General features: G+C 53.2%; 1 protein-coding gene across 1 annotated transcript in view; it reads right to left on the reverse strand.

The window, feature by feature from the left end:
- The window catches only part of NTN1 (netrin 1), a 79,156-nt gene that overhangs the window by 21,077 nt on the left and 45,530 nt on the right, over window positions 1–12,549 (reverse strand). The window contains exon 2 of the mRNA XM_009094626.4: window positions 10,675–10,863. Coding sequence (XP_009092874.2) covers window positions 10,675–10,863 — 189 coding nt within the window. The remainder of the gene's footprint in view (window positions 1–10,674; window positions 10,864–12,549) is intronic.

The raw sequence follows: 12,549 nt of genomic DNA on the forward strand, positions 1-12,549 counted from the left end.
TCGCCGGGTCTGCAGATGGGGATTTGCCGTCCCTGTCCTCGAGAAACTGAACGAGCGCCAGCAATTAGGAGCAATTAAAGGTAATTTACAGTTCCCCGGCCAGTGCAAACACTTGCAGCCAGCAATTACAGGCTCTTCTCCTTCCCCAGCCACGGAGGGCCGGGCTGCTGGTGCTTGATGCTGATTTTCCCCATCCGGTTCAAATTCCTATGGGCTGTGGCCCCGAACTGAGGGAAGTGTGCACCAGGACGCCAGCGGGGGGGTGATCGCTGCAAACGCCCCTTTGGCATCGCCGCTGCCTTCCCGATGGGCACCCTGGCACTCACAGAACACGTTCGCATTCCTGAACTTCCCTGGCTTTATCCCTGACCTTCCCTGGGTGCAGGGATTTGTGGATTTGTTCACCACCCTCCGAGGTGCAGAAATTCAGCCGTGCCCTCGGGGCACCGGGGCTCAGGGCAGCTCTACGAGCAGGACAGGAAAGTGTCCGGGACATCCCGGAGATGATGAGGAGGATGACGCGGGGTTTTCCTCATGCATTGCTTGAAAGGATCAGTCCACAGAGGGTACGGTGAGATGGGACAGAGCAAACGGAATTATGCAGGAGCAAGAAAAATGCCCCCAGAGCATCGGGGGAAGGGAAATAACTCTCAGGATTTCGGTTTTTCAGAAAACATTTAAGAAAAATTTATGCTGAGTGTCTGTGGCAGAGATGACCAGGAATTCCTAGTGAAAAATGAAGGTTTTTTTTTGCTTAAAAACATGGCTGTGGAGGAGAAAACAAGGAGCAGAAGTCTGTGGGGAGGCTTTAACGGGCAATGGGGGTGGCAGTGGGGGTGCCTCTGCTCCCAGAAGCCGAATTCCCTATAAAATAACCATCAGGAAAGCAGGGAGCTGGGAGCACTCCCAGGTGAGCACCTTGAGCTTGGCTGCTCCAGATGTGAGGAGACCACGGCGCTCTGTGCGAGACAGACCCAAAGCGGCCGAGTGGATGAGGGGGACAGCAGCCAAAATCCGGAGTGCAGAAGGAGGCATAATTGGAAGAGGGAACAGGATGGCTCATCCACGCTGAAGGGTCCCAATTAACTGCATCCACTCCAGGAAAAGATCTGGGACTCAATGAAACATCTGGCTGATTGCAGTGGAGCTCAGAAGAGCCACAAGATGGGAGGCTGTGCTGTGAAAGGGGGAGAGAGAAACTCTGAATTCATATCAGGGCACTATAGAAATGTCCTCAGCTGGGAGCTGCAGTGAAAGGCACGGAGAGCACCCACGGAAAAGATTCGGAACGCCTTGCCAAGAGACGGTGGAGGGCTGCCAAGCAATGCACAGCGCCGGGAAGGTCAGACAGGTGCTCCTCTTCACTGGTCCTTCAAGCCCAGCAACAAAGGGACATTGAGGGCGTTGAAAAGGCAACCTTTTCAACCTTTTCAACGATAAAAGGAAACGCTGCTTTGCACCGCACGTAATTAACTCGTAGAACTCCTGCTACGAGACACCATGGCAAGGGCCCAACAGGATTAGATAGGGCTCTGAATGAGAACATCTGTAGTTACATTAGCTGGGATTAATATATATACGGATATAAGCACTGCCAGGCAGCTCCTCACCGCCTGCAGCCAGGAGATTTCCCCCGGGGCCAGGCTCTGCCCAACTGGCTGCTGTGGGCTTTTATAGCTCTGTCTGGAGCCTCCAATCAGCCCCGATTTTCTGTACAAACCTGCTGAGGCAGAGCATCGCTCGGCCCAGCCCAGCCAGCGACGCCTTTCTGTGCTTCAGCTCAGGTTTGGGGCTAAAAACACCTGGAAGGATAAAGAAATCCCACAGTTTTTCAGTTCAGGTGGTTGAACTTGCTGAGATGGTTCTGCCCCACTGAAGGTTGACAAATAGCACGACAAAAATGCAAATATTTTCGCACCCCCGGTGTTCGGGCGGAGGTATTCCCAGCCGCTAATCCTGCCCCACACACGTGTGGGGAAAGGTAAACAGAGGGATAAATCCCCAGGCTCAGCTCCCCTCAAGTGTGACCTTTATGGAGAAGGTGCCTGAAAAGATCTGCATTTTTGGAGAATTAGCATCTTCCTGTTTTCGGGGAAGCTGCTTCCTTGGGAGCTTTTCAAAGTGATGAAAAAACCCTTTGCCTGGAAAAGAAAAAAAGGCTGGATTTGCCAGGGTGTCCAGATTTCCTCTTGCCACCCTGGATGTGCCAGGATCACAAACCTCACAGGGCTCCAGATCCAGCCTCTGGACTGAGCAGGAACCCAAAAAAGCATGAAACTGGGGAAAAGGCCTTAATTTGCAATAATCAGTGATGAAGGCTCCCGTGTTCAGAAATCGCACTCAGTCTGAAGCACAAATTCAATCCCAGGTAGCCAATGGGCCTTAGGTGCACATTTATATATAACCAGGCTTTAAAATGCTTTTCCAGAATCATGGCCAAAAATTGCTTCCCTTTGGTTGTTTCCCTTCTTTCCTCCAAAGACTTCAACGAGAGAAAAAAAAATGTGGCTACAGAAAACTTCTGCTGGAAAAAATCACAACAAACCCAGGTTTGTTGTCAAAATGTCAAAACAAATTCAATTTAAATTCTCCTGTTGCCTCAACAACGCGTCCTGATGCAGCAAACATGTCTCACTTAACCTTGTGGTTTAGCATTTAGAGGGGTGGTTCTGGCATTATTACTTAAGTGAGGTTTTTTTATTGTGGAGTTGTTTTTTTCCTGCTCCACTGTCTTTAGGGGCTCAGGTACTTGAAATCCTGCTCCGTCTGAACACATATTCCCAGGAAACTCAAGGTGTGAGAATTCCTGGAGTGTTCCCTGTAGCTGAAATCCATCCCAGAGGTGACCTTGACATGGTCCCAAGGAGGACAGGATGTTTTCACAGCTTTTCTTTGGCTCCTGTCTTTGGGAAATCAATTCAAAACAAGCAGAGCTCCTTCCTTTGGATACCTATCCCGGTCATTTGTCCGTGGAGGAGGGAAGCCTGAGCCGAGCCTGTGCACCTGAGCGCTGCGGAGAGGTTTGTGCTGGCTCTGGGGACCTCCCGTGGGGACAGGAGAGCCCGCAGGCACTGCCAGAGCATCCCCAGCACGGGCAGCACGTCCTGCAAATCCCACGGATTTATGGGGAAGAGAAGCTGGAATTGGGTGTGCACCCACCCAGTCTGGCCCCAGCTGGTTTGCAAAGCAGGAGCAGGGGTGGAAATGTCTCTGTGCTGACTCTGAATACCAATAATGACTTTAAATATTAACCACTAACTGCTCGGCCGTGAGCTCCTCAGCCTGTCTGCACACTGGGAGCTGCATTTAGCTCTCCAAAGGATCATGTTCGTGCTCGGTGTCCCTCAGCACATTCTCCTGGAGATTTAAAGGTTTCTTGCCAGCAGAACATGAATTCCTCCTTTTATTGGGCAGAGCCAAACAATCTCTGGGTGTCTCCTTCTGTCCCTCTCCCGCGCCACTTCTCAGGGCTCTCCCGTTTCCCCTCCTGGGCTGGCACTCGGGGGAGCCAAGGGCTTTGGTGCCCTGCAGTTTGGGCCAAATTTCACAGATCAGACCTTGGCTTTGTCTTCTCCATAACAAGGAACAGACGGGGCCACAAAGCCTCCACTAAGCTGGAGTCGCCGCTAATCCGGAGGGGCCTTGGAACCCCGACTATAAATCCACTTTTTGGGCAGGGGCACCGTGGGCAGGCATTAGTGACACACACAATGGGACAATTATGGCAGCACTCCCCCAGTGCTGGAAAATTCCCTTGTTCCAAAATTGTTAAAACTGCCCCTGTCCACTGAGAGCTCTACTTCCCACGTGATTACAGCAGGGCTGGAGAAGCTGCCAGGGATGTGGAGATGAAGCTTTGGGGTTTCCTTCACCCCACTTTGCTGGAAAAACTTGGGTTTTATCGTGGAGATGTGATCCCTTTGATTTTTCCACCAAAAATGTCAGAGCTGCAGGGGCAGCTCTGGCCAGGCCAAGAGCAGCAGCTCAGTGGGGCACGGTGCCCTCGTGGACCTAAAGCAAAGCCCAGCTCCCCCTGCCCTCCAGGGTGATGTTGCATGAAGACGAGTGTTTTGGGAATGCTGTTATTGAAGGGACAAAAAGAGAGGCAAAGTTTTTCTCTTCCTGATGTGTTTTTAGCCTGGCTCTGGAGGAAACAAGGTTCCTACAAGTGCATTCTCCCTCTAATAATAAAAATCCAATCTGGCAGCGGAGCAGAAGTCTCGGAGATAATGAGGTTGCCACAAGGCTTGGAAAGGAGGCAGTGGTGGAGGTGAGGGAGAAGCTGGAAAAGCTCTGCAGAAAAGGATCTTTTTGGTGTGCACAGCCCCCATGGAACACCAAAGCATCCACGGTGGGGAGAGTCCCCAACACCCCAAGAGCAGGGAGAAATCCCAGTGAGAGCTCCTGGGGCACAAATCCCAGCCCCTCGTTTGTGATGCTCTGAGAAGCATCTGTTTAACTGGAAAAGAAATCCTTTCCTCCCAGAACAAAACCCCTTTTCACTTTAGTACACTGAAAACCCGAGTGTGGGGATGAGCAGGGCTGAGCTTGGGTTTAATTCTCAGGATCTGAGAGCCTGAAGCACTTTCCACTCCTGAGAACTGTTCTGAAGCAGGAAATTGTCTCCATTATTGGAAAACATTCATGGGGAAGGCAAATTATTCCTTTTCTTTCTTCTGTCTTGTGGATATGGAAAGGTCTGGCTTTGCAAGTGAATTTAGCAACTTTTGTCCTTAGTCTGAGACCAGCAATGGAAAGCTGGGGTTTAGTCTGGTTTTATTTTCTTAATAGGGTGCAAATTCCCCTCTATTGTGTCACCACTTCTGAGGAACCACATCCCAACCTGCCCTCCAGGATTGCTCCTGGATGTTTCTCTGCTGGAAATCCAAACCCAAACCCCAGTTTGGAAGGTGGCCGGCCCCCAGTTCATCCAGTAAACTCCTGCTGGGCACCAGCATTGCCAGGATGTGATTTTTCAGGAATGCAGGGCCGGCTCTGGTATGAGAATCAATGCTGTCTATGTTTTCCTATTGAGCTGGGCCATCCACATGTCTGCCATGGACTCAGGACTCAGCTGTGAGCTGTGTCTCTCCTCTGAAGGTGCTGAGCTGGTTTCCAAGTGGCAACGGAGATTCCAGCTCCTTCTGAGCAGCCTCCTCCATCTCCTCATGGATTCAGCAGCGTCCTGCCCTGAATTCCACAACTCAGCAAACTCTGCCCACTCTGCCTCACACAGAGGAAGATGTCTAATTTGATGTGTCTGCTCATCCATCATTAAAATGTGGATTTTAATGGGTTTTTAAAAGCTGGCATGGGCAGGGAGATGCCTTGTGTTGAGCTTGAGTCTTACTTGAACAAAAAAATCACTGCTTTTCCATGGTTTCATTCTACAAACACAGAACAGTGTAAGAGTCTCAGTAATGCTCGTGTCCCTTTTTTTCTCTGGGATCCTTCCAGCCCTGGCAGATGAACGGTGCAGCTCTGCTCTAGGCCATGGCAGTGCCATGGAGGAGGTGACACTTGGTGGCACTCGAGCCACCCATGCTTCCCCAGGACATTCCCACAATGACCTGTGAGCATGGACAGCTTAAAGCTGCATTTCCAGAACCTTCTCTGATGGTCTGTGTGTGTCTGGGGCTGTGATGACAAGCTGTAGATGCAGAAGCCATAAATCAACTCTCAGGGCTTGCAATAATACTGATATAAGGAATCATGGGGCCGTGGGGAAGGGTGACTCAGGCACAGCCACTGACAAATGCAGGATGGAAATGCAACTAGAAAATCATTCTTGTGGCAGTGAAGGAGAATCTCCACAGTCCTGGGGAGAAATTGAAGTCTCTGCTTGGCAGATCAATGCCTGAAAAGTTTGGAATTTCTCCAGGGATGTGATTCCTCAGAGGTGACCAAGCCTTGACACAAGAGCCCAACCCAAGCCCTGCCAGCACTACAGGCTGGCTCCTCTCTCTTCTCAACAGTAGCTCCAGCTGGAATCCAAAGAGGAGCAAAAGGAGGAAAGGAAGGGAAGCAGGTTTGGCCATTAAGGACAACTCCCAAGGGTGAATTCCTGCAAAGTATTACCTTGGAGCTTGCCTTAAAACTACAACTGAGCTGGACGAGAGATGGGCATCAAAATGAGGCAGCTCTGCAGAGGGGAGCATCTCCCTCAGGCTGCACTTCAGCCCCTCCTGAGGTGACCCCAAGGGCAGAGCTGTGCTGGTCCCAGCAGTGTCCTGCAGTGAGGAAAGGCTGGGGACAGAGCCCTGCAGGAGCCACCACTGCTGGCCCTGGAGCCCTGGTGCAGGGATCCAGCCAGGCCACCCCAATGTCTCTGGCATGCTTCAGCTGTGAGCTTGTCTGCCCCACCCAGGTGTAGATTGGGGACCGTGGGGACAGGGGACATCTCCAAGGCTGGAGGGATGCTGACCATGACTGGAACCATGGGCAGACTGGTGTCCCTATGCTACACCAGGACACCAGCAGCGGGACACCTCTGATGGCAGTGGCACCAGACTCTGCTCTGGTGGCAGTGGCACCATTCTCAGGCTCTGCTCTGGTGGCAGTGCCACCCTTCTCAGACCCTGCTGTCTGCTGTGGGTGTTCCCCCTGGCACCTCCTGTGCCCCAGCCTCCCAGCGGGACCCAGCAGCAGGAGCAGAGAGGATCCATCTCCCCTGGCCCAGCCTCCAGGGAATGAGCTCTCAGCTCTAAGCTGGTCACGCAGCTCCCTCTATAGTCACTAGAGAGAGACGGGGACCGGTGCCACTGTCCCTGTCACCGGGGGCTCTGCTCGGCTCTCCCAAAGCCAAAGGGGTTTGGGTTCTGCCTCACTCAATGTCTGAGACTGGGTGGGGAAAATCCCCCGATGTGCACCCATGAAATCAAGGACGGGAGGCTGAGCCCATGGGGACAGCTCTCACCTCCCTCTGCTCCAGCCCAAACTGCCTCCAAATGCAAATGTCAACTCTTGACCCGTGGTGGGTGCAGGCCAGGACAGGCAGGGAGGCTGGGAGTGCTTTTTGGGGCTTACACAAGGCATGAAATCCTGCAGCACAGCTGGAAAGCTCCCCAGGCTGCAGCAGCACCAGGCATACAGACAATCCCATTTCCTCCCACAAGACTGAGCCCTGATGAATGTGACCTCTCCAGGTGCCAAATCCTGCCCCTGCACGAGGGGTTTGTGCTGGCAGCCTCAGCACAAGTGCATTCAGAGCACGTCTCGTTTGTCATCTTTTCATCAAAAAGTGTGCAAAGCCTCTCCCCGAAGCACAGAGCTGTTTTACAGCCAGGCCATAAAACCCTGCAGACTCTCCACTCCAATGGAATTACATTAGTGCCAATAATCTGGCAAATATCAGGAGGGAGTTTAATCAAAAGAACCAACAGCAGGGCCCTGATTTACAGTGGCCCATGACAGAGCGGGGTGGACGACGTTTGCAGGACCCAGATGTGGAATTTCACTTGCAACATCATTTGGAGCAGAGGGAAAGCAGAAGGAGCTGGAAGCAGGGCTTCAGCATGCTGGGAACTCTTGGTGATTTCTCAAAAAACAGGGAGAAAAGAGGAACAATTCATCCTTGTCTGAATCTGAAAAATGAACATGGAAATTTCTTACACCCTGAGTTTTGCTGCTTCTCGGCACAGCCCCCACACCAGGGGTGTGCCCAGGCCGGGGGTGGGATGTGTCTGCCAGGACAAAGGGTGTCCTGCTCCCCTGCTTGCCGGGATGAGCCCACCCACCCACCCCTCCGGAGGTGGGGCAGCAGCACCATCAGGCTCCTCCAGCCCAGGATGCAGGGCTGGGGAGGGATCAGCTGCAGTCTGACCTCAGAATGCTGGGGAGTCCTGGCTCGATGTCCCAGGGACTGCCTGACCACCCACCCAGAGCAGCCACATCCTCCATGGCCAGCTCCATGGCCAGCTCCAGCCTGGCAGGCTCTGGCACGCACCCAGCATTGCCACTCCGTGCAATATCCCTGCTCCCTCTGTCATCAATTCCTTTGCCTGTGGTTTGCAGCCTCCTTGCCACGGCCTGCCTGGCGTGGCTCTGTCCCAGGGCATCTCTGGCCACTGACAACTTCCAGGCTTTTATAATTTTTGCAAGGAAAACCACTGGGAGCAAACACAGAGCAAAGCACCCGGCATAGCTGGATCACTGTTAGCCATCAGGGAGATCCTTACACCCCGGCTCCTTGTGCCTTCACCTGCACTGCTCATCTCAACTTCAGACCATTAGAAAAGTCTTTTATTTATCACGTATTCAAGGTTTGGCTGTTGTAAACATAAGCAGCCTTGAGCTGGGCAGGGGCTGCTGCCCAGCTCTGCTTTCTCCTCACCTTTTTCTGCCTGAGCCTCATCCCTGCCCTGCAACACGTGCAAAAGTTTGTGGAATTCTCCTTTTCCCCAAGTTAAAAAGAAGGAGACATTGTGCAAGCATTTCTGCAATGTCGTATTTTTGCATAATTACTCAAACCAACCATTTCAAACAATGCAGCTCCAGCCTCTTTAATTTGCTGATGTTGGATGTGCTGTGAGTGAGGCACCTCGTGCATGGGATGGAGTGGGAGATGAGGAATGCAAGGCACAGGAGAAGCAGCTTGGCTGGGTGTGTCATTTAGGCTGAATAAATGGAGATGAATTAATGACAAAATGCCTCTGGCAGCTCTTTCATGAAGCCTTTGCTGTGAGATCACCCTAGACCTTGCTGGGGTGGGTGAGAGCCACGAGATCCTCAGCAGCTCCCAAGGCACCAGGGCTCTCTGAGATGCTTTTATTTAAATTTATTATGTGTGGGACATGATCAGAGTGATGTGACGGATTAAAGAACCAGGTTTTTTAGAGGAAACTATAGAGAAAATATGGTTCTGCTGGGTGCAGGCAGTGATGAGGGAGGTGGCAGGAGCTCAGGATGGTTAATTCCTTAATTTTAACCACGTCCAGTAGAGATGAGGCTCTGGGAGTGTCGGTTTGGTGAGATGGTAAATGAATGTTGTTACCAATGAAAAGGTGGCTGGAGCTGTTAAATGGGAGGGTTGGGTTTAACCCTGCTTTGTTTGCAACAATGATTTCAGCACAAGCCCCAAGTCAGGAGGGAAAAGCAGAGGGAACACAAACACCACTGTCTGACCGAGCTCGGGAAAAGGAGATTTCAGAGGGATGCTGAGGGGAACTGCATTTCACTGCTGTAGGGACGGTGTATTTGCCCCCACAAACCCCCTCAGGGCTGGGAAATCACTCTCATGCCCAGCACAGTTACCACAAACCTTTGTTTGGCAGCTGTGATGGGCACAGGTTTGTCACAAACCCACCTGGAGGGGAGCTGAGATTTGGCCATCTCCAGCTTCAAGTGAGGGAGAGGCTCCAGGAGGCAGAACAGGAGAAGAGAGCAATTGCTAAGAGGATTGAATAGAGAGAATGATCCTGCAAGTGGGGAACTCAGCCTGAAAACCTCCCAGAGGCCAGTGACGTCTTCTCAGAGCTCGCTTGGGGAAACTGAGGCATGGAATGGCTTAGAAGTTTCCCACCTGTGGGTGCCACCCAGCCAGGCTTTTGGGCAGGACTCAGTGCTGTCAGTGACACTGAAGGGCCAGGGGACAGCAAGGGGAGACAGACAGGAGAGGGGAGCAGCTGCCAGAGGTGAGCTGGGAAAAGCAGGAATGAGCACCTGGGAAATATCAAAAAATATCTCATTTGGATTGTTTTTACAAGGTTCAAAAGGGGGAGTAGGACTGTCTGAAAATGGGATTTCTTTTCTGCTATGGCAAAAAATGTCTGTTTTCAGTAAGGAACAAAAAACAAACCAAAAAAACTGAAAATGCTGGAGACCCCAAACTTCCCAGACAAAATACTGATCTGAAGCCAAAAAGCTTTCCATTTCTTGTTGAAACTAGTCTTTTGAGAGAAAAGAGCTGAGCATTTCTGTGGGAAACCCCAGCATTTTCTAATCTGGCTTTTGAATGTTTGCTTGATTCCTTTCTCTGCACCTCAGGTTCAGGATTTCCACCTCTTCCAGCAGCAGCTGAGAGTAAAAAGGGTTCATTTGCAGGATTTGCTCTTCTCGCTGCTCCCGCCCCAGCTGAATTCCAGCTCGCCTCCACGGCCACATGAGGAAACCTCAAAATACTCTGAGCTCAAAATAAACTTGTTTCCCCTTTTGCTGTTCTCTCCTCGTGCGGAGGAGTGACAAGTTCTGTGCGTGGGCTCAGCTCTGCCTGAAGGGTGGGAGCTGGAGACGGGGCTTGGGGGAGGCTGATATAAATTCTACATCTCACCCATACCTGGAACTGTGTGCCCCTCTGCCCTTGCAGAGTGACGAGGAGGTAGGAGCAGATGAAGAACAATTTGTAAGTGATAAACCCTGAAATAATTCGAAGTCCTCCTCAGCAGTGAGAGCCTCTATTTCCATGGGCTTGTCCCCAACAGGAGGCTGGGGAGAGCAGGGAGAGGTGATGGCAGGGGACGTGGGTGGCCTTGTCCTCACCAGGAGGCTGCAGAGGTGGCAGCAGGGAACGTGGGGGCATGAGAAGCCATTCCAAACGGCAAAAAAAAAGCAATTCCGACCGCGTTTGGGAGAGGGGGGGAGCGGGAGGAGCTGGGCAGAGCTGTGGGAGCGGGGCTGCAGGAGGGGCTGGGGAAGGAGGAGCGGGGCATTCCCCCCACCCCGCGGGTGACCCCGTACCTTTGCAGGCCTTGCGGTGGGAGATGGGCTTGCTGAGGTCGCGGTAGAAGCCCTCCTTGCAGTAGTGGCAGTGCCTGCCCGCCGTGTTGTGCCGGCAGTTGAGGCACACGCCGCCGCTCTTGCGCCCCGACAGCTTGAACAGCTCCATGTTGAAGCGGCAGCGCCGCGCGTGCAGGTTGCAGTTGCAGGCTGGGGGAGGCAAAGAGGGGACACTGTCACCATCTGTGCCCCAAGAGGGACGTGCCAACCCCGGGGAGCTGCTGCCAACCCCTCTGGGGATGCCCTGCAGGACTGGGGGGTCACGGGGAGGCTCTGGTGGCACCTCTGGCTGTGGGAGGCCAGCGGCTCGCCCTGTGCTGAGAGGTGAGCCCATCGCTGTGGGCCATTGCCCTCCCAGCTCTTTGGAGGGCAAAACAAGGTTGCCAAGGCCAGGTTTCACTGTCCCGACTCTCATTAATGACAGCTTTGCCTCTCCCTGCTGGCAGGGGGGGATTACAGGGGGCTGTGAGGACAGGGGACGGCCAGGGGCAGACGACAGAGCACACAAATCCCTGTGGCACCTTCAGCTTTTTCACAAACACTTTCCCCATGGAAGCACCGCTCATCTCCCTTCTCATCCACTCTCACTTTGTGTTGTTCCTGCTCAGTGCAAAGGTCCCCAAACTGCTGAGGGACCCCCATTTCCTGGCACCTCGGGAACCCCCTCAGGCCCTGTGGGAAGGAATTTCCACCATCACCCGCCTGCTCTTCCCATTTTCCCACTTTCACCAGCTCTGATACACACATGTTTGAGCTCTGGATACCGTTCCAAGACCTTTCTAGCTGCTTTCTCCCTCAGCTTTCCACAGCACAGGCTCTGTCACTCACCTGCAGCACTGACCATGCTGATAATTCCTCATTACTGCCCCTGCATTCCCCATCCCACCTGGGACAGGCCCGGCCTGACACCCATTTAGCCAAATCCCAAAAGGTGCCCCCCTGCTTTGATTGCTGTCACTGAGCTGTCCAATTCCTCCACCATATGCAGCCTAAAGTCAACACTGGGCCTGTTTTAGCAGGGGGCCTTTGCAAAGGACAACTTCGGGACTTCAAAAGCTCGACCCCTCGCCCGCCTCTCCCCAGGGCTGTCACAGGGCCATCAGGATGCAGTTGCTGGGGCTCTGTGCTTTGCTGAGAATTTTATAGCTTGTTTTCTTTTCCCGTGGCTTTTATTTGCTCTTCACCCCTGAACAATGCAGCTGTGCCATGCCAGCCCGCAGCTGGGCCCCTCGCCCCGGCACGGAGGTGTCACAGCTCCGGCCTTGTCACCTTCCCTCAGAGCAGAGACGTCTTAATCCCTCATTCCTTCCTGTTTACCTTATGGTGCTCTCCCAACACAAAGCCACGCTGTATTTGCTTAATTATCAAATTTCAGCCCAGAGAACGCCAGCGCAGTCCCGGAGTGTTTCTCAGGAACAATCCCCGACTGAGACACGCTGTGACAGCTCAGGGGAGAGCAGCACCCCCGTCCCCGGGCTCCCCGCAGGACGGAGCTGCTGGCTCCGTGCTCTGCCATCAGAATTCCTCCGGCTGACACGGACAGGCCCAGCCTCACGTCCCCAGCGGGGCTGGCAGAGCAGGAGCAGCGGCACCAACGTGCTGATGGTGACAGGAGCGGCCCGGGAGGGCTTTGCCGGGCGTGAGGGACAGAGATTCCTGCCACGGAGCTGGGCCACGGCTTTGAGCAACGGTTTGGCCTTCCTGGGATGAGCCCAGCAGCCTGCAGGAGCTTTTGTCATCTCCCCACCAGGACACAACCGTGAGGGAGCCCGAGACAGCGCTCCTGCCTGCAGAGGGAATGGCTGTGTCGGGTCTGGCCTGGTCCCACATGTGCTG

This window comes from Serinus canaria, chromosome 18 (genome assembly GCF_022539315.1).
Source record: "Serinus canaria isolate serCan28SL12 chromosome 18, serCan2020, whole genome shotgun sequence".
NCBI classification, from domain to species: Eukaryota; Metazoa; Chordata; class Aves; order Passeriformes; family Fringillidae; genus Serinus; species Serinus canaria.